We start from the raw sequence: 25752 nt of genomic DNA on the forward strand, positions 1-25752 counted from the left end.
CATGTCCCAGGTGCAGGTGGCCCAGAGGAAATTAAGCTCTTTCTCCCAACATGTAAATCTCAGGATAAGCCTCAAAAAGGGCTCAGGCAAAACAGGTTCCTGTTCACACACAGAGGTCTATGGGACAGGCCAAGAAAGGGATTAAACCCATTCTCGCCACTATGATTTCTCATTCAGGGTGCCCTGTTACCTTGGCATGGATCCCTGGGGGACCCTCTCTTCCTCTTCAGGGCCTCAAAAATCAAGTTGCTGCCAGTTTTAACTCAGCCAATCAGGGAGCTTATTAGATTTTCCCATGACCAAATGGTGCATTTTGATTAGCTTTTAATCATTCCACTTAATTGCACATCACTCAATTGTACCTTTCCATAGAATGTGCCAAAAATGGTAATCCCTATTCAACAAAATGTCATTGGCAAAAACATTACCCTCATTAGATGTGTTGCTACCCCCTTGTCCAGCTGACTAAACTTTGGATTTCTCTCTGAGGATGAACAACAGCTGAAGTATGAACAAGTACTTCTCTTAGGCTATCCATCAATAGGCTTCTCTGTGGCCATTTCTATTTATCCAAAACCTTGGAATCATTTAAAAATTATTTTCTCCCTCTTATCGTCACAGAATTGACTTAGCCATTGTGCTTCTTGTGACACCACCCTGCCAATGATACCCATGCAAGGAGCACTGAAGTTGAAGAGTGAGCACTCCATCGTGCTTACCCACAAGCCTGAGACTATTTTACATCCTAAAGGCCATAAAGTACTATAGTATATCACTCACATTGACCTGGGAGAGATGAATCCTTCACTGTTCACAACTAGTATTCACCTAGCATGAAGCTAAGAGAAGCTGATCCAGTGGCAATTCTAACCAAGGCAGCCTTGTAACCAGGCTAGTTCTGTAAAAATCAATGACTGTCTCCCCCTAAGACTCAGACCTGGCCCTATAGGGTCAGCCGGTGCATGTCATGAGCAACCACTAGCCAATGAAGAGCAGAAGGTTTATATCACAGACTAAACAAAAAAGGCATTTAGTTTAGTTCATCTTCTTCTACCTAGCAAAGATAATAAATAGTACATTGAAAATATTGCATCATGTGAAACATCAAAATGAATACATAAAATATATGTCAAAAAGAACTCTAGGATACATCAAAATATATAGCAACTATGACAGGCAGCATCCACCCATTCATTTTGGAATATACATAATTTGTACAATTGCATATATGAACAAGCAGTAATAGCTTTTTTGTAATAGGTGGCTCATTTCTACATTATGATAAAATAAAATAAAAAATTAATCATATTTTAAATTCCAGATTTTATTTCATATTGTGATGTGATTCTGGTCGGTGAGGCAAAGTATGACCTTCAATCCAAGTAGATATTTCATACAGTAGTTATTGTGTCCCAGGTCTGTTATTCAGGTTGGTATGGAGCTGAGCCCTGTATTTAGAATACCTCCAGTAAGGAGCAGCCTCTTTATGGTTGCACACAATGTACTCAGCCCTCTGTGCAAATACTCCATAGGGGAATTTATTCTGGACATGCTTGCAACTTCCTCATAGTGTGAATTTCAATAATGCGTGGCTTTGGAGGACAAAGCTGTTTCTAAATGCGGCTACATCATCAGTGAAGTGATGGATGTTTATTCAGCTGTTTTATGACTGTATTTTGACCATTTCTTTAGAATCATGCGAGGCGACTCACAAGCCTGGGGAAACGACAATGAAATGACAATGAGAGAATGTTGGTCATTTAAGGAAACACTGCGAACATGCAATGAATTATTTACCTCAGGCTGCAGCAGTATCTCAATCAGCACTGGGAGGATTGTGGTGAACTGCACCCTCTAGAGTTTGATAGATGCCTTACTTGTCTACCATTCTGATAAATACTGTAAGTAGCCAACTTTTAACTGTTACCATTAATAGTCTACGACAGGGGTCACCAATCTTATCCAGAAAGGGCTGATGTGGGTGCAGGCTCTGTTTTAGCCCAGCACTGCAACACCTGTTTCAACTAATTAGCTAATCTCAGTCATCAGTCAAAACCTTGATAAGTAGAATCTGGTGTCCTAGTGCTGGGACAAAAACCTGCACCTACAGCTGTCCTTTTTGGATAAGATTGCATGCCCTCTGAACTAAGAGAAAGGCTCATGTGATGAAGCTAAAAACAGTAAGCAAAATCATAAGCATAATTGTTAAACTTTCTGTCAGTGCCTGTTGTGTGCCTCTCACAAAGTCCATTCTCTGAGTGACTGGCATGATATACGTTCAGCAGCATTACCCTTCATTACCCTGCCTTACAACATTTACATTAAGCCCAGCCGTGATTTAAAGCAAACCCTTGACACACCCACAACTGATGACACAGATGTAGAAGGCCTTGTTCGAACAATTCAGAGGTCCAGGTCTAGCTCTCAAAAAGGGTGAACATTAAGTTTAATTCAGAATCAATCAGACACCTTTAACTAAGGCAATGCACAAATTCAGTGACATACAGTGTTATACATTTATACAGATGGGGACACAAACCTGTGAAAAAAATACTGGTTGTCAAGTACAGTACCATGGCTCCACCTGATTCAAACCTTAAGCATTCTGCTTATTCGTTAAGTCCTCTAACAACTACACTTTGAAGAACACGGAACCCTGAGATAGCATTAGGAAGGAGATGTCACTGGATTGCGTTCAAATATTTAAAGAGCTCCATTTTAATAGTTTTTTTTTTCCTTAAAATATTTTTTACAGCTGAGAACAGGAGATTTCCCTTGTCTGGTTCACTGAAAACTGAGCTTAACATTTATTACACCCTTTACATCATTGAAATATTATACTCCATAAAACAACCTGAAACAATATATTTAACAATTTAAGACTTTAATAAAAACTCAGATACACTAAAATTCAGATTACAATATTGTTTCAAGCTTCTTTGATTTTTTTCATAATTCCTCTTTAAAGCATAGACTGGCGTCCCTATGCTGCATTTAAAACTGGCCCATTTTCCTTCATAATCCACATAGCCGTGAGAATAATCACTCTTAGGGAAATAAAGTGACAGAATCAAATATTTAAAAACTAGCGGCATGGAATATTTGCTGATTAGATGTATAACCATCAGAATGACTTTTACATAAAGGTTTTCCTACAAGATTGAGAATTTGTCCAGTGTAGTGCCACAATGAAACCATAAAACAAACATGATTAGAATCTCATAGCGGTACAGTTTAGTCATATGTCTTTGAATGAGTACTCATTGATAAAATGGCTATTCCACTCATAAATTCTAACTAATGCCACAATATGTGCATAGTTATTCCTAGTAAACTAGATGTGTGTCAATGTTCAAACTCCAATTTTTAAATTTCTCGAATGCAGTGACCTGGACTTCATCCATCTGTAATGTACTTTGCTATAAACTTGAAATCATGTTCATTTTATCCATTAAGAGACCTGAATAAACCTATTTGCCCAATTTGTGCATCATATTTTGACTTTGTGTATTCAAACCAGTGCTCAATAAAAATAAAATGTTTCATAAAATAGTACAATTCACCATAATAATCGCCTCTTATCCTTTTTGCTCATTGACTATGTCATGTTGTCAACATCTCCCTTGTTCCCGAAAGCAATTTGCAGTTAAAATGAAAAGTACACATCACCTTCTTTCCGAAAAAGACTGAACTGTCATCTTAAATTGTGTTGTCAGGCACGAGGGAAAAACATTATCAATATCCACACCACTTCATGGAAGAATTTTTCTTGAGCAAAAAAAAGAATGAAGCAGAGCTCAAACGATTTCCTCCTCAGTCACCAATATCCCCCTTCTCCCTGGCTTTGGGTACACACGCCTACTGTACCACAGGGTCACGTACAAAAGTATCAGCCGTGGAAAGATTGATTGCATAATACTGTAATGTGTTTAACAGAGCGCTTGTGGGCCCGGAATGTTCCACAGAAAAACAAGCAAGGTCCATGACTTTGTATGTTGAAGACGTAATTCCTGGGGGAGTTGTTCTGTCCGTTCTTTCATAAAATTTAGGTTCTTCTTTTATTCTTTTTTTAAGCCCAGCTTGAGAACCCGCTGTAATATGTCCTCAGCCTGGGTCCATAAACATTCTGCTCCAGCCGGCAGAAGTTGATATAAAGCATGGCAACAGCCGGCGCAGCCGCAGAAACCTAGCCGTGATGGATGAAGCGTTGCAGTGATAACGATGGCTGAGATGCACCGTCTTTGTGGTATCTCTTTGTATGTTTTTATTTTTTTGTGTGTGTTTTTCCCCAAAACTGAGGAGCAAATGGGATGTGATGAAGAGGAACAGCAGCCTGCGCTTTTGTTCTCTCTTACGGCTCTGTGGAAGACGGCTTTGTGTGGTGATCTGCCATCATCAGTGCTGTTCTTTAAAAAAGGCTGAATTGGGAAAGTATTGACTTCAGTGAGCCCAGTGAACTCCTTTAACATTGTGGTGTGCAATCGCTTGTTGCTCAAGTGAATGTGCATGTATGTCTGTGTTTGTGTGTAGCACGCACATTGTTCCAGGCATTGATATCCTAATGAGGGAAGCACTTTTTGGCTAGGTCAAACAGTAATAAATCAAACATTTTTTGTTTGCATGTGCTGCTTTCTTGTTATTCTTTTTCCATCATAGATACTTCCTTTTGGTCAAATGCTGCTTGTGTTGTCCAGCGAGTTGTGCTGGCTCACTCTAGAGCCTTGGTCACTGGCAGGCTAAAGAGGGGACTCAGGGTCACCAGTGTCAGTGGCGGGTGTCTGGTTCTCCAGCTCTTGAGCCATTTTTCAGTTTTGGATGCCCCCCATCCTCCTCAGTGGAGTTGCTCTCAGCTTCGTCTTCCTCGTTGTCACTTCTCTCATCACGGGTCAGCTACAGTCAGCCACAAGGAGCAGGGAAAATAGAGAACGGGGGACAAAGGTTAGAGTGGAGAAAATGAGCATTATTTTACTAAACTAATTAACTGTGTTTTGCCAATCCAGCTATGGTACAATCAGAACAGATGTTCAGCAGCTTTAATATACTGCAAAATGACTGCCTAATAAAGTAGAAAAAAAAGGTCATAAACAAAAACATTGTTTATAATGTCTGTGAGAAGAACTTCCATCAAGCATCAGTTACAAGCTGTATTTTGGTCTCCTTCACAAATTCAGTCACAGAGCATTTTATAGCTGAGAGTGCTGCGGGCTCGGGCCACATGACGTATTCTGGGCCACACGCACGGGCCATTTCGGTGAATGGGTTCAGAACCCCCGATTCAGATAATGACAGGGAGCCTTGTAGGTGGGAACAACTAACAATCAGGAGGATGACAAAGTAATTGGAGCCCTGCTGTGGCATTCTGTACAGCTTTGAACCCTGCACGGTTTCAGAGCTGTGACAGTATCCCAGAATGAATGAATTCCTTTGGTGTGGCCTACTTTTCTCACTGTGTCCTGAGGTGAAAAGGCACTGAGCCCCTTCAGTGACACAGCATTCCATCACTGACACTCACAATAGGCTGCATGCCTCTCTCTGTGTTGGGCAAAAAGAAAAAAACTAAACACTGACTTATGGGAAAGAACTGAAACACTTGTAGTGTTCAATCTCAGCCAAATTCTCACAAAACCAGCAAAAAAATTCCAACTACAGAGTGAGGCATTTTTCCCCCGTTGTATGCATGCCTATGTTTTGCACAAACCCAAATGAGTGGACTCTTGTATGAATTCAGAGATGAAGAAGGAGACGTTTCCTTGAAATGCAATGCTGCTAGCCTATCCCTCTTTAGAGAGCGAAAAGGGAGAGTTTGCGTCATATTTGGCCACATAGGCGCATTACTGTAGCTCCCCTGCAACATAACACGATGCACTGATTAATAAGACGTTTGAGGACCTGATGTACTGTCAAGGGGCCTAAAAGCAAGATACTGGTGAGAAGAACAAAATGATAGTTAAAGATATTCCATGCCCGACTTTCCACAACCCCCTTACTGTTAAGAAATCCCATCAAACATAGCGACATAAAAATGACATAAGAAGCTAGAAATTATTTTCTATTTGCCATAAAGACAATGCCAAGACATCTCACATTTCACATCTTTTTCATTTTTTAAATGAGCTTTGTTCCTTTTTGGAACTGATCTTTATTTTCCCTCTTCAGCCAACTACACCAGGGTTACTGAAAGCATACCTCTGATGCACATGCAAGTCACCTGAACCAAGGGCTGTTTCTGCCAGCAGTGACCCTTGAAATGTTCAGAACAGGAGAGCTTCAGCCTCCCAAATGCTACATTTCACATCAGAGACCACCAGCACACTGACTGTAATATACTCAGGAACCCAAAAGCATGGCCAGTCCCAAATAACAAGTGTTAAGACAAGTTTCAGAGCCTCCAGCATTTGCTGATTAACACACATCTGAAATTCACTCCAGTTCCTTGAAAATAACCCCAGTGTTGTACACAGCGCAAGTGTTCTTTCAGGAAATTTCAGTTTGGCATTATTCTAGGCAACCATGGACAGTGAATAATAATAAGCTGAGAAGCACTGTGAATGGAGGATGTGTAAATAATTTACTTCCTGCCTTGCTTACCAGTATGTTTTTTCACATAGAAGAGCATTCTAGGAACTCACTTGTCAACATCTCTCAATTCAGTTTGCTTAAAACGAGTTGTGAATTCCACCTTGTCAGAGAAACACTGAGGTAATGGAACTAGTATTACATGACAGGACAGCTTTTCAGGTGCTTTGTTCACCTCACCTTAAATAGAATCCCCCTTCCTATCACATACATGGCAAGGTGACCTTGAGAAGCATTGATAAGAGACACACCTCAGGATGCAGGAAACATGTATCTTTAGGGTATGTTGTTTGGCTAAGAAGTCACTTACATCAATGATTCCCAAACATTCCAACCCAGTAACAACTTTTCTGTGAACCACTTCTCCATCTTGATTCACTCTCCATCTTACATAAAACTTTACAGAATATTTTCAGTATGTTGTCATTCTGATGGAAATGGCTTAATTTATTCATGACAAATGTGCACACATGTGTGATGCACTTGATGCAGGTACTCTATACTTGCTGCATAGCAGATAATACTGGTGCACTCATTCAGTGCACTGTTGTATTATATTTCCTCATTAAACCAGGAATATGAAAATTATGTGTTTGGCTAAGTGTACCCTTTAAAATATGGAATTCAAATATTATCAACATGTCAACAGGTCTGATTCAAGTTGAACACAAGCTGGAAGATTAAAAAACAGGACAGAATTAAGTCTTTATAATAAATTAATAATCTCTTCCCATATAGGTAAAGTGATACTTACATTACCAAAGAGGAACTTCTTCAACATTCTTAGTATCAAGCATGCCCAGAATATATGCAAGAGCTGCAGGAGAAGCAGCATTACATTGAAGAAGTAATATCCAAAGAAAGGGGGGTAGCTGACAACCGGGTAGACCCATGTACAGTGGATGAGCCTGAAACAGCACAAGTTCACAGAGACTTAACAGCATCTCATAGTAGTAAGCATGTGTCTGAACACCATCCTCAAATAACAACTATCAAAGGGCCTAATACCACATTTTATAATCCTTTTTGATCTCATTTTTAAATCCTTTGAAATGGTTTTGGACTGGTCCGCAGTTGCCAAAATGGTTTGGAACATGGTCGAGATAAGAGAAATATTCATTTCCTCTACTGTGCACATACCCCGTGTAAACCAAATGATAAAGATCATGGCTCTATTTTCCAGCTGGTGCATGGCGTGTTGCAAGCTGTCGCGCTGGCAAAATGGTATTTTTGTCAAGGACTTTGATCTGATGGACTAAAAGGCTGTGTACCTGCGATAAAGCCCTTGCCATGTGCTGCTAACAAGAAGAAAAGTGACTCCAGTGAGCCAAGCACCATTGACTCTGAACCACAAAGTTTGGGAAAAGGCAGATCCACATCCTTTTAGACCAGCAGATCATAGTTGCCATTTCACTGTAGTTAGGGGAACTGGTTTCTCTCTGGCACTGAGTCCTTCCTGTAGTTGTGGTGCAATTTTACAATGGTTTATTTTGCTAGACACTACAGGATATTTGTCTACTGCCTCTTGATCTTCCTGGTCTTTGGCTGTTAACATTACTGCCTATCAGCTGGACCCTTTTGAGTGTGTACTGAACCCTGCATCTTAAGCTTTTTTGCCATTTCTCCTGGGGAATTTTCTTGCCACAAAATGTTTAATTGGCCCTGCACATCTAAGCCCAACGCCATATTTCTTGCAGCTTTAGTGCCTATTTTACTTACACTACAGGCTAATGGTATTGAGCTACCTGTGGTTTGAAAAAAACATATGGTAGACAAGAAATGGTTACTTTTCTTTAGGACAATTAGTCAACAACTTTGGTGAATAGATTAACTCGTATTCGTGAATTTCGTTTATTCATACATAAACTTGTCCAAATACATGATTGAAAGCTTTATAAGTGAAAATATTTGAGTATATTATTAATGGATAATGTCACTAGATGAAATCATTTGTTAGAGGTTGTCTATTTGGTCATTTAAATATACAAATAAGCTTGTTTCTGTATTGGCTATTTCAGTATATGTTGGACTTTGTTTCATTACTATACTGTCATTAATCCATTAATATCCTATCACACAAAAAAACACATTGTTGGATTTACTTTTAAAAAATTATGGACAGCAGTTGCACACAATATTTGTAGGTATAGACCGATGTGAACAGATTAAGCTTGTGGTACAAGTTTAGTTTGCGATTTTAGGCATTACCTTGTGAAACAAACGTCTTATTAGAGTGCACTTTGTGCCCCCCGCTCTTAAAGGGAATGAAAAGAGGCCATTTGATTGGCTATGAGTGAATTCTCATATGCAATATATTCATCAAAATCAAGCCCATTTTCAATCTGTGCCACGTGCTTTGATCTGTGTGCTCTTCGCCTCTAGTCAGGAAAATAACAACAGTGAATAGCCGCACCCAATGCACCCAAACACCGCACCACTGACTGCGCCCGTGAGCCATGCCACATTGATTCCGAAAAATAGGGCCCAAAAATGGCAAATATTAAGTCTGTAGTCAGAACAGGTTAAATGACAACCAAGAGAACACTTATCAATTCAGGCACATTATCGGACTTTAACCATACATTATTCCATATTTATAATATGTATAATGTTTAACAGAGATTTTGAACGCAAGAGTAACTTTATTTGAATCTTATATGCTTAACCTAAAAGGCCTAGCAAAAACTGATAACTCTTTCGAACTTATAGTTCTAAAACACACGTGTACTCGCACAGGCATCGCGTGAACTGTCTTACCAAAAAGGAAAGATTATCAGCCTAGTAACCATGAACACAACAGCAAACAGAATGAAGATGATGTTGCAAGTCTTCTCCCATTTGGCATAGTTAAATAATTTTGCAGACTGAAGAAAAAAAAGAGATGGGAAGATTAATGTCATGATACCATTGATGACAAAACAGAAAATAGATAATATATATGCACCCAAAATACATTCTACATACATTAGTAGTATCCCACTTCACACTTTACTAGACTTAATGTACATGTATACAGCGGATATATGAAGCAGCAGTATACGTCAGTAACAGAGGTCTTACCGGGAATCGAACCTGACCTTCGGTTACAGCCTTCTACCATGTGCCACAATTACAATACATTATACCACATGTATTGCGGCAATCCCAGTCATTTTCACTCCACCAATAGCCTTATCATTGTTTACACCAGTTCATTAGCATATACTATATTTTATGAACAACAGGGATGAAAGTAACACATTACAGGTTATTGGCCACATATTGAATGCTTCTATTTAAACATACCTACTTGTAGAATAACCAAGAATGGATCAAACTTCCTTGCGTGGGATGCATGCAATTTCTGACCCTGTAGCACTGTTTAGGGCCAATAATACCTTGGCACCAGCTAAATGGGATCCTAGTAAAATCAAATCAAATCAAATTAATGTTGAATAGGATTTACCTCAAGCAAAACATCTGAGGCATCATGAATGATCATAACCAGGGTTCCAATACGGATGTAGTTGGCACACCATGAAAAGGCAAGAAGAATCAAGGTTGCAAAATGGTGGATGATTTGTTCTTTAAAGTCCTGGAAGGAAAATAAAACAAAGACAAGCATTTAATGGACAGAATGCTGATACTTGGGTATATTAGAATACAATTTCCTCTGTTTGTCAACATCAAACATTCTCAAGACTGATATTCAAAAACAAACAGATATTGCTAAATGCCCTGAATAATATGAATACTTCATTATACTGTAATAAAGAGTATATGGGAAGATTTTCAGAAAGGTTTTGTGCAGTTGTGAGAAGCACCCAGAGCCTTATTTTTTTCTGTTAAAGACAGCCAATACTTCAGTGAGCAATTTTACAATAATGGATGAACAAAGTAATTTGCCATACCATAACATAAAACAATAACACAAAATTAACTTTTTCAATTATATATTGATGCTTACCTTTCTTTTGATGTCAAATGCGACACTGAAAAGTAGTGACCAATAGAAACTCATCTCCACAATGTAATACCAATATTGTGAGTCGAGCATTGACTGCAGAAAAAAGTAAACAGAGTCAAAACCTGCTATCATCATAATTTCAGATTATGAACAAAGGACGTGTTGTTATAGCACCAATATATGAGTGCAAACTGCCATCTTAATTCATTAGGTGTTTTTGTTTAAAACATTAAAAGGCATTGTTTCTTTGCAGCTAAAAGTATCACATCATCTGAGAACAACAATTCCTAACTTGACATCACTCAACTTTTGATTGGGGCCTGGCATTGTATAAGGAAAGAAAATGGGATATATTCCAGAACTTAATTTCTCTTCTTGCAAAAAAGATTTTTTGGACTTGAAGATTGTTTATTTTGGAACTGAAGTGGGGGTTATGGCCAGCTTTATATATGGAGTTGGCGTTGTAAATTGCAGTATTGCCTGAAACCCTTATCAAAGTAGAGGCCATTAAATTAGTTATGTGATATATTAATCATAACATCAGTTTTAACATTCACCATAAAACAAAAATATGAACTTGTGTACAGGAACTAAAATCTTTAAGCTCTTAAGCTTTTAAATTTAAGAAGAAATGCAGCCTAAGGGCACTTTGTGTTTTAGGGATTAAAACAGCTCACATAAATAAATGGTATTCACACCTGTTTTGGAAAGCCAGTCCAAACTTCACGAGTATCGTAAAGCCAAGGTTTCTAGAGAACAAAGACAACGTAGAAACAAACCGCAAGCCATTCATAAGAGAGCCATAAAAACATTGAACAACACAAAAGCGGTTTTCAGTGACAGCATACAATTTAGATCATACAACTGATTAAATCATTTTCTCTGAGCTCCATCCCATTGGCGCTGATAACACAGCTGGACCAGTCTATCGTCCCATTCAGAGGGGAAATGTTCGGCTTGCAGAGGCCACAGCTGTGTCAACTAAAATCCAATTAGAAGAAATAAGCACAAATCCTTCGCTAGACAGGGCCACTCAGGACAAAGATGGCTACTTAGCAAGCAGAGAGATACGCCCATCAGGATTACAGGCTCACTCTCACTATAGATTTAGATTTGACACAAATGGCCTGTCCAGATCCTGCCATGTCCCAGTGCAGGGCAGACAGCTAAGGGCTAATTCAGGGCATCTGACTCATAGCCCAGTACTGTTACCACTGAAGACATGCAAATAAGTGCAAATAAAATACATGATAAAATTAAAACATAATGCCTGTTGAAATGTATGCTTTTAAAATAAGGTAAAGCAAACCTTATATTGGCCTAATGTTTAATTTGAGTTCTGCATTGCACAACATCATCAATATCTCTCACAACATCATCAATATCACATGTCTCTACATGTGGGCTGGACCTTGTGCCCCTGAGAGCACCTCACTGGGCCTTTTAGCAGTGCACTGACAGGCTATGCCCTTTGGACAATTCCTCAGCTCCTATTGTCCTCTTGTCCCTAGGTAATTGGGGAGGGGGGCTGATATGTGCATTTATATTGCAGTGATTCAGTTGTTTTTGTGTGAATCATGCAGCAATGCTAACCACTGCTAACTGTGGACACCTTGGAGCAGATGTCAGAAATTATATCAGAGGCTCAATACTTAACTCCACAGTTAAGGTGTTACCTGTACAGGAGCAAGAAACATACAATATCTTATTGGAAAAAATATCCAAAAGGAAAGCATACAGTCAGACATACCAAGGGAAAACAAAGTGAACACCCTTACCTATCAGATTTATAGATCCTTGGTATGTACAACCATATGCTTTCCCTGGACTTTCTTTTCTCAAAGGCCATCCATTGGCAGCATTCAAGTCATAGTGAATGTAAAGAGCTGCAATGCTGTGACTGACATTGATGCCCTAAAGCACAGAGCTACACTGTGGCCATCTGTCTGGTCACCCTGAAAGCCTGATGTGTTTCAGTCATACACTGTTCACCCTGCTCTCAGTCAGGGACATAAATCAAAACTCAAAGTCTTTAAACGCTGTCTTCTCTGGTGACACACTAATGGGTGTAAAGGTGGGGTGTTATGAATATAGAAGTGGACCATCCATCACTGAGGTTTTCACACTGTCACATTCAGGTGCTCGGAACGGTGGGAGTCCGGCTGGTCAGAGATGGAGCAATGATTAATGGATGCCAGTTCAATGGCAAAACCTCTACTTCCTCACACTTTGGAAAAATAAGTGCTTAGCTTGGTTTTCCAGGAAGCAAAATGTGAGAGGCTAGGTCGCACCTCTGATTCAATCTTAATTAAAAATCTTCTGAAGATAAATATTAATGTAAAAGATGAAATCTACCAAACTGCTAGCAATTAGCCCATAACATGCAAAAAGGAATTGTTAAAAAGTCTGTCCAAACCAAACAGTTCATATTACTTTCCTAAACATTAAAAGATGTTTAAGAAATTAATACAAACTGTTTTCTAACCGGAAAGGTTGGCCAACAGAGGCATTCTGCGTACATCTAGAACAATAAATCTTGAAAAACATCACAGCAAGTCTTAAACATCAAAGCATACTCACATCATAAAGAGCTATTAATCCTCCAATGAATGCTGACAGATAAAAGACAAATCTCCAACTGCAAAAAACAAGGGAGCTGAATTGTCACATTACTTTATGGTTCCAACAGAGCTTACACGTAAAATAATTTTTTAAATGAAAGCAATAAATGTAGAGACAGGCATATTCTCAACCTCTAATAGGTTTGTGTTCTTAATGGAACTGTGCGTAAGGACAGTACTGAAGACATCACCATACCAGGCCTCTCTGAACTTCTTTTGTAAGCCAGGTCTGTCTTGGTTGCGTCGCCTCCGAAACCAGCGTTCCACCTGCCTCCTTGTCCAGCTGCATTTCTTTGACAGCCCATCTATATCTGACTGTAAAGGAAATATCAGTATCATAGAATGAAATATTTGTCTACTTGGATACCTGATCCAAAACATGTACATGCAGTCAGTCTGCTTTCCACACTTACATAAGTTACAGTGCAGGGCTGGAAAAACAGCACCATTTTTCACTTATTTAAAAATAAATAATAAAAATAATATTTATGGTTGTCAAACCATATTTTTAATCCAAAATACTGAAAAACAATCAAAGGAAAATATTTTTCTTTCCTCATGAATAGATATCTCAGTAGATATCAGAAGTATAACTACATATTTGGGGGTCAGAGCCCATAGGACTGGAACTCTTGTTTTTGTTCTGGTTTATATTGTTTTTTATCTTCAGATTCTTTTCCCAACTTTTTGCTAATTCCTGTAAATGCTAGAGACATGAAATTTTCATCAATAACAGATATGATGTGCAAACTCGGACGCAAGGAATATTTTTCCAGTTGGCCAGATGGTCGCTATAATTATAATTAAAGATCCAATTTTTCTCATTTAAAAGGCTGTATCTCCTACATCATAACTTCGATTTGGTACACAGATTCTGGCATGCATATTCTACAACTATGCCAATTGGACTACCAAGCTCCACCTACAACATTTTCCATTTCACCATTTTGATTTTTTTTTTTTTTAAACACTTGTTTCCTTAGTGAGTAGTTCAATCGGTTTCCAACGGCAGCCAGAAGAAGGTATGGACCATTTTGACAATATTAGCCAATGAAGTTGAAAAGAGGCATGGCCTAAAAGAGAAATGGCTGTAGCTCTATGAAAATATTCTGTATTGTTATGAAACTTAGTACAGATGCTAATGGCAGTTAAACAAGCATTTCTGCAATTCTAACCTACACCCACATGGGGCACTACAAATGTAAAATTGTATTTCTCATAATTGGATGGACCATATGTCATGGGCATTGAAGACCCCATGACACTTGTCGCAAAGAGTAGGGTCCAGTGTCCTGGCTAAATTCCCAACCTGGCTCTCTCGAGCTTGCCACCTATTCATCCCCTGATTTAACTGGCTAAAAATTTTCCTCTCCCTCTCCACCTTAGCTAATGTGTGGTGAGCAGTCTGGTGTAAAATGGCTGCTGTGCATTACCCAGGTGGGTGCTACACATTGGTTGTGAGTGAGGTGAGTTCCCACTCATCACTGTAAAGCACATTGAGTATTTGGAAAAGTGCTATATAAATGCAATGATTCATTCATTCATTCATGAAATTGTTTACACATGCTATGGGGTATGCTATTTGGTATTATTCAAAAGACCAAACTGGTCAAAGTCACTTCCGGTGGGTGTGGCCTGTGACATTTTAGCTAATGTGATTGGACAATTTTTACAAAATTTGCCAAGCTCTGCAGACATCCTAATTGGAACATTCATAGCAGGTTTTGTACAAATCCATTGATGAAAGGCTAAATGGAGCCGATTTAAGTGTTTTGCTAATGTCAGTTTTTCTGAATTACAATAGTTCTGTTTTCTTTCATTTATTCATATTGCACCATCGCCCCATACTGCTTGCACCCCGTTAATTGCCGCTTGTGGCTATATTTTGGATTTGTTTGTCTTTTCAAAAGGTCCATGTTGATAGAGAGTTCCAAGCTACTGAGTTTCCATTCCATTAAATGAGAGGTATCAGTGGTGTCTCATGGTGATAAAAAAGAGATGCCTTTATTAACCTATCAAAGGAACCCCAGACTGATTAATGATGATATTCATAGCAGGGTGCAATCACAGAGTCACTGTGCCTTAGCTTGCGCACATAATGCAAAGAAATGCTAATGGGCGGTGGTTCCAAAATACAGAGATCTGTGCTGAGATAAAACAGCCCCGTCGGTATCCTTCCGAACTAAATAGGGATTTAAGGAGCATATCGTTAGCCCCAAGCACAGCTTTAGTATGCCGCAATGCTGTCATCAATGCTTTAGCTTGAGTCTGAGATACAAAATTTTGATCCAGAAGATCGCAGTGAGTACATTTGCACCCATCGCTACTTTTAACACTGGCAGTTGCAGCATGATGCACCTTGGAGAAGGCTGTACCTGAGTAGGGTTTCGCAAGTGATTGCGGAAATATCTCTCTAAAACAGGATTGTGCGCAGCTCTCTGCTGGACTTTGTCCTTAATTCCACAGTAGGCTGCGAGAGGTGTGGCTAAGAGCCTGGAAGAAGCAGAAACACAAACCTGAAATCACACAAAACTCAGGAAAGTAATTTTATATTCCTGCTGGCACAATACCAGTTTCATGGTTTTTTTTACAGATTAAATTTGTGTTGTACAAGGAAGTGAACAGAGAACAAGAAATCACAATGGCTATCTTTTCTGATAGGCATCACGTTTGACTACATTGGTGACTCTTTAATGAATCTTTAATACATCCATTTTGATCATGCTGAAGCACTTACCTAGGAAAACAGAGATCTCAGGACCAACAATAAAGATCAGCTAATAGATGTTCATATGTATGACTTCAAATAGGATACACATTACTCATTAGGCAATTACCTTCATTACCAGCTTCATATAACTCATTAAAGGGGTTGAGGGCATAAATTATCAACAAGGTAGTCAGTAAAAGTAAAGTAATCCTTAATTTATATGCGAATGAGGGCTTGATCTGTCGAAACACAGCTGACCTATTAATGAGTTACTAGGGTATATTAAAGTTAGTGTCATGTGTGCTAAATTTATGTGTGGATGTTACTTTACAATTCATGTTATAAAATGCCTTTTCAAGCAATATTCTATTCTAACAATTTACGGAACTTACCTTTCAAACAGGTATCTCATAATGAGGAATACCATGGAGTACAGACTAGTGACATATAGATCAGAAACTTTGGCATAGACACGGCCCTCTTTATCCTCCAGGTCAGACCATGTCAGATTCACAGGGAGCCAAATACGGTCCCACCAGAACCACTCACGGATCATCTGAAACATCCTAATACAACTGGAACAGAAACAGAAAATGTTATCATTACAACAAACAATACACTTCTCAAACACCCTTCCTGAGGGTGACATATTAGACATGGATAATTAAGTTAGCAATTCAGGTTAATTGACTTGCTCAAGGGTAAAAGCATAGCCTCAACCAGATTTCAAGCTTGCAACCTGCTGCGTACAGGTCTGGCTGCCACACCTTTAAGCCACACTGCCATTCATCAGCAACAGATCAATGAAAATGTTTCCAGTCCATAGTGTTTCCATTGTTACCGTTACCATTCACAACAAGAAAAAATTGGAATGGGAAAGTAAATACAAGCTCAACTACATTTCTAAAAATAAAATAAAAAAACTACAAGCCTCTGAAAATTGCACTTCACTATGGGCACAAATGTGGATACTAAATCCTTGTAAAAAAATAAAAATAAAATAAATAAATAGCATTCAGCATTATACATGATAATTCCTTTAAATTAAAGAACCTTCATTTATTAAGGCGCACAGCACTGCATGCACAGTAATGCTACAGAAGGTGCATATTGGTGGACGTCATTTTCAATACAAATATTTGAACAGCACTTAATAAAAAACCTCACCCTTTTCACAAGATCCCCTTTGCCTTTTTTCAGAATGTCAGTTAAGACAAAAGGACTTGGCCGTTCTGAATCCTATTGTCCAATAAAAGCCAAGCCTAGAGCCTAGCAACAGACACCTGAATAGGAACTGGATAACAAACTGTTAGTAGCTTTTTTTTCCCCCCGAGCAAGGAGAACATTTTCACTCTGGCTGAAAGACAACCTTTAAAGACTGGTTTGTCTGTAGCTGATGATGGCAAAACACAACTGCTGAAACAGACAACAACACAAATGTGGGATCACTTCCCCCTGACCCGTATAGACAGATCCCAAGCAAGTGTTAACATAAAACACTGCTCAAACCTCCAACCCCTGGGTCACACAGGAGAGTTAATCCCTTCAACATGGCAACGGAATGAATATTCTGAAAATCACACTTTTAAGTAGCCTATCAGCCACAATAAAACCTGAGTACAAATGTCTTTGTTGATAAAAACCACAGTACTTCAGATAAAAAGATATACGAATACCATGGAAACTGCTCTGAAAGTGCTCCTGTAAGTCATCCGGTGGGCCAAGGTTCAATTCTCTACCTTGTTTGGCGTGAGAGGAGGAGGCAGTTAGAAATATTCAAAGCCTGATATGAGAACCAACAAGGCCAAAAGACACAGTGTGGTGCTTTTTATTACAGCTGGGCATGCAAAATATTCAGGGCAAATTACATGATTTCAATTTTACAATCATCCTGTATGGGACGACATTCACAGAATACTTTACTGTTAAGCTCCCTGGGCAAGGATATAGCTGTTCAACGTGGGAACTGAACCTGCTATCTCCATGTTATAAACCGAGTTCCTTAGCCACTGAACTACAGCAATAACAGCGAGTCTACATTCAATGACCACCAACGGTGAAGCATGATAAGATGCCAGTTCAAAACTAGGACTTCACAACCGATGACAGTGAGAAAATTTGAGTCCACATAGCCATATAAAACTTAAAAAGCACTCTCTTCATCCCTAACAATGTTCCAACCTTCTCATCACTACTCCATTGAGAGGAAAGTATCTAATCATGACCAGACAAATGCTCTTAAACAGTTTATTCATACAATTGTGCTGTAAAAATAGAAACAGCAGGTTAATGATTTCACGGATGAATAAATAACATTTTTTGAACTTCATAAATGCATCCTGGATTAAAATGAATAAAAAGTAGATTGCACACTTCATGTGTTCAAATGAATTAGTAAAACTATAAATGAGCAGCTAGTTCCACGCTGACGGCCACATGGATGACATCTTTGCTGATCAGTGCAGCCAAAGATCAAGGAAAAAACTAAAAAAGAACTCCAAAACTCAGCACATTTCCAGCTGTTGCATGTTTGCCAGCACACTGCATCAGAACATCCAGCAGTGATAATAAAATGAAAAATAATCCCACAATAGAAACCATTTACACATTCAAATCACAATGGGAGCCTTTGAAGGGGGGGGAAGGGTATATCACTCTAAAGATTGTTTATAGCACTTCTGTTGTGGGCATGCACAATTTCTCAGGAGTTTTGTTTTTAAAGCTGAAAGAAATTAACCTAGACTCGCTCTTTATGTCCATACCCCAGAGTACAGGCAGTCCCCTCATCACCCCACCACTTCAGCCAGAGCGCAATGCATTATCAAACCTGCTACATATTTACTGGGTGGAACATCCTTTGGGAATTGCATATTTTTGCCTCCTCATGATTCACCTTCCCCACCCACCATAGGGATTCATCAACATTTGTCCTTAACTTTGACCTACAATAAAAATGTCCCTTTTTCTTAACCAAATCAGTCTGGGGAGTTAGGGTTAGCATTTTAGCTGAGCTTGCAAAACTGTGTTTGTGGAGATCATAGAAATCAACAAGGCTTCTATGAAGTGCTAAGCAAAAACTCACAGGCAGATCTGCCACAGACTAAAAATATGACTCTCAAACTGTCAACTATTCATAAAAAAGCATTTATGAATGTTTGCTTGAACAATGCTAAAAACATAGAAATTTCAGAAAGCATAATTAGAAATCATGTCTTCTAGTATTAGAATGCTTTTAGCCTCGATTTTCAGCTTGCATCAGTCAATTTCACGAAAGGGCCAGTGTTTACATTGTAGGTATTGTGCAGAACATTCGTATCCATGAGGATCTGGCTCTCAATCACAAGCATTCTTCAAAGGCTTGTAAACAAAAGCTGTTAGAGCAGTTAGCAATTAAAGCCTGATTAGCTCTTATTTAGATTTTTATAGAACATTGAAATGGTGTTTGAAAAAGACATTCAACCTTTGTGGCCAGCAAGTTAATTAAACTTTCATAAGTACCTGGCTCATGAAAAGCAACTATTTTAGTGCTATTTTCCAATGCAGAACACTGCATAAGAAAACAGAAAAGCAGAACACTGAATGTAGGCCAGCAGAATCGGTAAAATCACCGGTTTCCATCAAATTTCCAAACTTTTTTATCTTTACAGAAACATGGGCAGCACTACTCACGTCAAAGAGCTCACTCAGAATAACATCCAAACAACAGTGGACTCACCTTTCTCTTCCTTAAAAAGGTAATTTTATTCCTCTAAAAAGCATTAAAACTTGCTGAAAAATGCATGAGAATTTTCACCCACAGGGAAAAGATTTTGAAATGCCGGTGGTGACGAGGAGTACGTTTCCTTGTCCTTTGACTGAATCCGAGACAGGCGACACCATGGGAAAGCAGGTCAGATGAAAAGAGGACTTTCAAACCGGTACACGACTACCCTCATTTCTGTTCAAAGGAAACTGCTATCAGCCAAACCGCTCCCTCCTCAAATGCCCTACCCAGGAGGGCCAAAAAAAAACTGGTTTACCTCAACAGCTTCACCTGCGGGGAGAAAAGCCAGGGGATGAGCTTTTTAAGTCTGGAGCAGCCGTTTTCTTAAATGCTCTGTAAAGCACTAGAACTGGACAGCGTGACAGGCACACTCACCCCAGCAGGCACTCTTTGTTTGAAATTCTTTAGGGTCACACCCAGCTAGGTTGCAATCTAAAAAAAAAAAAATTCTTGCTAGCAGTTAGAAGCGGAGTAATGCCACATAATGCCTCACCTGTAAGGAAACATGCCTGTGGGAGTACACCCGGTCCGCTTTGTATTGAGTTTGCATTGTACTACTGACAGAAAAAGGTAATTAGCGGTAATCATAGAGGGACTCGAATGGTAGCTACTTCAACGTGATACCAAGGAGATAACCTAAAGAAGACAACACAACATCAGAATAAAGCGTACCCAACAGTAGACAGAAATTATGACAGCTCAAACAATTTGTATTGTTCTTGCTTGTCTTCGTTTTCTTTAAGTAGTCCCAGAATTGCTCAATTATTACAATAAAACAATTACATTAATTTAGCGTTGTCAGGCCTGTATAAAAAGCAAGCATGTATTTCTCTTGGAAGAGAAAGGCAATTTACCAATGGTTAGCTTCTAAATCTATGGTGGGAGGATGGAACTTGTACCTCAGCCAAAACAGCTCAAATGATTCATGCTGATCCCCTTGCTGAGAGAAAAGGCATCCTGGTGCACAGCGATGTCCCCGGATCGCAAACCAGCCAGTGGCTTGTCACACAGAAAAAAAGATAAACGGCATAACCCATGTGATAAATGTTGCACACGCATCATTTTACAAAAATGGTTTATTGGAAAGTTTGTGGGACAAACATTAGACCCTTATGCATAACAGATTTATTTCTGTGAAAACTAACTGCATAAATAAATTGACCTGGACTGCATTGAAACACTGTAGATCCATAAGCAATTCAAGGTCAGTGGGGAAATGTTGTATACCATTTGATAACCTCAAGTCTGATACTCTGACTCTGTTCCAGTCCTGGTGGACTGACTCTTTCTGTTTCTAAGACACTCACAAATTGGGAGGACAGGACACTGAATTGGATCAACTAAGGCACTTATCAATGAAATCAGGTGGTTAGGTGTGAGGCTATAAGAGAAGCCTCTAGAGCCAGGGCAGAGCACTCCTGATCTAAGGGAGAAATTCCCGGTGGGCCAAAAGTTACATTTGATACGGTATCAGATTTTCTTACGACTGTATACACATAACAGACCTGAATTGCATGACCACCTCCTCCATCCCTAGGCATCTCAGCACATGACACAGATTAAAGCCCTTTTCTACAGTTCCAATGGGCAAGCAGATCCTGGCACTGTGACATGAACACACATGGTGCTGTACATCGCATCCAGACGCACAGAAAACAAGCACCGGCTAGTGCGTCTTTAACACTGAGATCCATCTCCAAAGCCACTCTTTGTTTCGATTTGCATCAGCAGCCTCAGCAGCGAGGCTGGCTTGTAGGGAAAGAGATTTCTTTTCTGCAGCCTGACTATGACTTTTCTTAGCTCCTGAAGGCACATGACCGTTTTTTCACACATGCTATCAGGAGTCAGGTGGTCATCTCCGGCTTTCTCCGCTGCATGCTCTGGTAAACACAAAGACCGTCCTCCTGCAGCAGCACAGTTAAGCTCGGGCCCCTCATCTTGTGGTCTGCCTAATGGGCCATCTGACACGCTTGGCTCTTCAGCTTCAGATTCATCTGAGCTCCCGTAATCCACCAACGGACAAAACATGGATTTGGTGGCCCCACTCGCTGGTGACCGGTTAAACTGAGGATTGGCGTGATTAGCAGGCAGTTTTGATCTCATTGTGGATTCCTGTCCTGAGCTCCCGCTCTTCTGTTCGAGTGTGTCAGAGCCCTGGGTGTACAGACAGCTTCTGCGGAAGCCTTCCCAGTTTTCCCGCAGGAACTTCAAATACTTCACAAAGTACTCCAGGAAGCAAGTTTCAGTTGAGATCAAGAAGTCTAGGAGCACAGAGTGGTCAAATGCCACACTTTTCAGCAGGTAAATGAAGAGGCAGTGAGGGTTGTAGCCAGTGCTACAGGCATCTTCATCTGAAGTAGCATTCACCCTGCAAAAAGACACTTTTTTGGTAAGGGGAACTAAAAGGGTTCTAAGAAAAGCAGTTTACCTAGTTATTATTACCATTATACAGCTTAGCTTTAAATGTGTATAGCAATTACTTCTCAAAAAGTAACTACTGTACACATGTGCTTGTTAAGCAATTACTGCACTTTTTAATAAACTTAAAATAACAAACATTATCAAGCAAAAATCACATTTGCAGATGCTGGGCATGTTCTACAAAAAACATTTCTTTCTAGTTTCATTTACTCACACATTTCTCTCAGTATAATGTTGAAACAAAAAATGTTTTTAACTTGTACCTTTTTCCCCCTTAAAATTTGGAACACCCAATCATTTTTTAGGCCTATCCCAAAACTGCAATGTCCCGCAATGCGGGTGGGAAGACTAACACACGTGTGCTCCAAGCACATGCTGCAAGCTGCTGCTTCTTTTCACTCTCCACTCCACCAGATGAGCGACAGTCATCACACAAGAGGCCTGCACTGACAGACTGAAAATGCCAAATTTACCAAATTGCCTAGGGACTATCAAGCAGTATCAGCAATGCCATGTTTAGGATTCAATTCTGTACTCTGAGGCAAAGCACTGAATAAAGGACTATAGCTTTAGCTGGGTGTACCACCAGCAAATCCCCAACATAAAGCTATGCATTATGAATCAGTAAGAGTACACTGTATATACCTCTTCTGGTACAGATACAACAGCATTAATGTCATTGCGGCTTCTATCATGTCATCATCTTGATCTCCAAACACCAGTGAGACCCAGGCACAGGAATGACAGAGCTGGCGGCTTTGTGGCAGATGCTGACTCAGGAAAACCATCAAAGGACATAAATAGCTTTGGATGTCCACAGGACACAGCGAACCTACGGAGACAGAAGCAATACATCAAAATTAAACCACAAACAGAAAGACTGCAGAAAACTTTCATACACACCCACTGTAATTAGCCAACTTTTAAACTTGAATATTGAAAAGCTTTAATTATTCACCCACTTAGCATTTAATCTAAATGTAACTTTAATATACTGATGGTCTGTGTGGAAAAATCTTTCATCAGTTATCCTAGCAAAGAACGCCCCCTTCTGTAAGAAAAAGGCATGACAAAACCTGCTATAGCAATTGGTCTGTAACACAGTTCATGAGTTGAGTTCACTCATAAATTTGAATATTGGACATAACTTCACAGATTTTGGTATCTAAAAATATATTGTGCCAAATAAAAAAAACCTTTAGCCAGATGTATCAGTATCATAGATGAATTACCTTGTTTACTGACTTGCTGGACTTTGTATTCCAAGGACTTGAGTAAAACCAGGCTAACTGCCCTCAACATCACAAAATCCGGTCCCTCACGGCTTCCAGGACCTGACGCACTGGTACCGCCAAAAAGGCTGGCCTTGCCACTGACAGAAATACGCTGAACCCAGCCAGTACTTGCTGACCTCAAAACAGAGTCAGCCAGTGCCCACAAGTCAGGGGTCATTTGACCATCGACCTGTGCAGAGGGTGGAACTTCTCCAATGCAGAGATCATCTCCAGCTTTCTCCAGGAGGACTCTTTTCAACAACAGAAGTACTTTCTTTTTCACAGCATAGAGAGCCGGGGAGTCAACTAGGTGAAGGAACACAGACGCCCGCTGGTACAAAAGCCTCTGGCTCATGGAGCAGATGTGTAGTCTGACTCTCGCAGCAGTGAGCACTTCAAGCAAATCAACAAAGGCCATATGTATGGTCTCTAAATTACATGAGTCAATTTGACAAGCAGCAATATCAGAGCCCGGTCCCCCACATGAGAGCAGCCCTGTGTACAAGTCAGGCAGTACAGGGTCAAATGCCACAAGCAGTTTATCCAGTATTTCTGAAGTGAAAAAAGAATAAATTAATTGCCATTAATTGGGTGTGTGATGGTATACAAACATGAAAATCTATTCTAATTTAAATATAAAGATATGAAAGATATACAATTTTAATCAGTTAAACCATTTTCTAATGTAGTAATTAGTAAACACACAGTTTACACACCTCTCTTACATTTATACAGTCCTTTCATCACTCCTTTCACTACAGTGGTGAGAGACCACAAACAACTGTCCATTTCATTGCAAGGGCATCCCCTCTGAAAGGTTTGGAAACACTTTTGTTGCCAAATGCTGTTAAATGTGTTCTGTGAAAAAGAAACGCATATGTTAGAAGGAAAAAAAAAACATCCAGACATTTGTACAGTCTTTTTCCAAAACATGTTTGCACCATGCTGGCTAAGCAAGCACATGCTAGCCCCAGGAGGATATTCCATCCTGAATACAGAAAAGTTTCAAATGCGTTCTCAAAATCTAATGTACATATGCAGAATGATATTTCTTCGTAATTTTTCAACTGGACATTGATCCTGTGAGTATATATATACATACAGCTAAATGTAAACCTGAGGTTTCATATTCAAAAATGACACTCACAGACTCCAGAAGCTGAAAAAGCACAACAGATGAAACACACTTCACAGCTAAGTGTGATAATAAGGCGTCCTGGATGCTGAAAAGAGAGACCTGTGAAAATAGAAAAATAACATATGTTGTCATGATGCAAAGATACTATTTGGCTTGATTAAAATTCATATGCATGAGTTGCCCTGCATAAGAGCCATTCAAGATCAAATGAGACCGATTTACCTTTTTTCATTTCAGCCAGCTTTCTCTATTTGGCCTACCGCAAGCCATTTTACTCTCCTCTATCTAAGCATGTGGCAGCCTCCTTTAAGTGCAAGACAGGAAATACTACAACTTTTGCACATACTATACGACGGCTTATCCAACTTGTCCAACTTACAAGTTTTGACATGAGATGCATGTCCTCCAATGATGTCCTCAAAATATCCTTGTAATAAACGCTGCAATCCACTGTGGGGTTTGGAGACAGCAACTTGGAGCTCATTCTTTCCAGAATGCTCAAAGCAAAACACAGCGTTTCCTTTTGCTTTTCTTCATGCTTGTGTTCATCCATCAATATAAAAGGACTTGAGAGTGTTGGCAGGGTCTGGGGACGGCTTCTTTCGTCACCCATACAGCTGCTTTGAGCATTTTGGCTACTCCCAGAGCTGTGTTCACAAATACCAGCACAAATGATAGACGCCAACTCATGACTGTCGTATCCTAGGGCTGTTCCCAACAATAAGCCGCTGTCTACCTCCTGTAAAACTAAAAAGATGTGCTCCATTTGTGCTTTTACAGAATACTGCACAGTAAGTGGTTTTAGCAGCTAACCAAATCAAACTAAACAGACAACTAAGAGCACACAAACACAACCCTCTCCAACCTTGCTCATGATTTCCCACAGTTAGCAAGCTATTTAACTACATTAAACAACTAGAAACTATTTTAAAATACAGGTAACTAGTATCTATTTAGCTAACTATCATGAGTACATTTAACTAGCCAAACAGATAGCTAGCTACATGAATAAAACCGCAAAGGTAACCACGTAAAGTTACTGGAAATATTTTCGTTATATGGCTTAGCTACTAGCTGCCACGTGTACACATGTGCAAACTAGTTATGTGGATGAAAATTCTATCTGAAATACTCAGAATTGTCATCTGTTTTATGTTTCACCATAGTTTACTGTACTGTTATACTTCGCTTCTTCCAAAAGCATGCCTCCAGCACAACTTCCTGTTTTGTTTGAGTTGCATTCTGGGAACTGTAGTGTAAACAATAATTTGTAAGAACATTCAAGGATTCAAACTGGGAAAAC

General features: G+C 39.5%; 2 protein-coding genes across 4 annotated transcripts; both read right to left on the reverse strand.

Annotated features, from left to right (window-relative positions):
• Window positions 1-2424: 2424 nt before the first annotated feature.
• On the reverse strand, window positions 2425-20621 carry cers3a (ceramide synthase 3a). The gene is made up of 12 exons (XM_064336626.1): window positions 20516-20621; window positions 19569-20252; window positions 16246-16428; window positions 15519-15636; window positions 13340-13458; window positions 13103-13160; window positions 11221-11271; window positions 10523-10615; window positions 10022-10150; window positions 9334-9440; window positions 7331-7484; window positions 2425-4890 (listed from the first exon to the last, which is right to left on the reverse strand). The coding sequence occupies exons 3-12, from the start codon at window positions 16416-16418 to the stop codon at window positions 4765-4767; spliced, it is 1128 nt and encodes a 375-aa protein (XP_064192696.1). The 5' UTR covers window positions 16419-16428; window positions 19569-20252; window positions 20516-20621; the 3' UTR covers window positions 2425-4764.
• A 53-nt stretch (window positions 20622-20674) lies between these two features.
• lins1 (lines homolog 1) lies at window positions 20675-25745 on the reverse strand. 3 transcript variants are annotated; one of them, XR_010330169.1, is made up of 7 exons: window positions 24829-25745; window positions 24459-24548; window positions 24028-24169; window positions 23270-23863; window positions 22683-22869; window positions 21118-21984; window positions 20675-20886 (listed from the first exon to the last, which is right to left on the reverse strand). XR_010330169.1 is itself a non-coding variant. In XM_064336624.1 (6 exons), the coding sequence occupies exons 1-6, from the start codon at window positions 25213-25215 to the stop codon at window positions 21294-21296; spliced, it is 2091 nt and encodes a 696-aa protein (XP_064192694.1). In that variant the 5' UTR covers window positions 25216-25745; the 3' UTR covers window positions 20675-21293. The 3 variants fall into 3 exon arrangements, 2 of the variants coding, with proteins under 2 accessions (XP_064192694.1, XP_064192695.1); XM_064336624.1 differs by having other exon boundaries at window positions 20675-21984; XM_064336625.1 differs by lacking the exon at window positions 23270-23863 and having other exon boundaries at window positions 20675-21984.
• Between the last annotated feature and the right edge of the window lie 7 nt (window positions 25746-25752).

Source organism: Anguilla rostrata, chromosome 5 (assembly GCF_018555375.3).
Source record: "Anguilla rostrata isolate EN2019 chromosome 5, ASM1855537v3, whole genome shotgun sequence".
Classification (NCBI taxonomy): domain Eukaryota; kingdom Metazoa; phylum Chordata; class Actinopteri; order Anguilliformes; family Anguillidae; genus Anguilla; species Anguilla rostrata.

What these genes read in the sequence shown, in the direction of transcription:
- cers3a (XM_064336626.1), bottom strand. Translation starts at nt 16,418, where the DNA reads ATGTTTCAGATGATCCGTGAGTGGTTCTGGTGGGACCGTATTTGGCTC. An exon ending in GGACTGGCTTTCCAAAACAG is followed by an intron (nt 10,616 to 11,220) that starts GTGTGAATACCA and finishes TTTTTTCTGCAG; the next exon opens with TCAATGCTCGACTCACAATA. An exon ending in CTGATAATCTTTCCTTTTTG is followed by an intron (nt 7,485 to 9,333) that starts GTAAGACAGTTC and finishes GTGCTGTTTCAG; the next exon opens with GCTCATCCACTGTACATGGG.
- lins1 (XM_064336624.1), bottom strand. Translation starts at nt 25,215, where the DNA reads ATGGAGCACATCTTTTTAGTTTTACAGGAGGTAGACAGCGGCTTATTG. An exon ending in ACTGTATAAATGTAAGAGAG is followed by an intron (nt 23,864 to 24,027) that starts GTGTGTAAACTG and finishes TTTTCACTTCAG; the next exon opens with AAATACTGGATAAACTGCTT. An exon ending in CCAGCAAGTCAGTAAACAAG is followed by an intron (nt 22,870 to 23,269) that starts GTAATTCATCTA and finishes CTGTCTCCGTAG; the next exon opens with GTTCGCTGTGTCCTGTGGAC.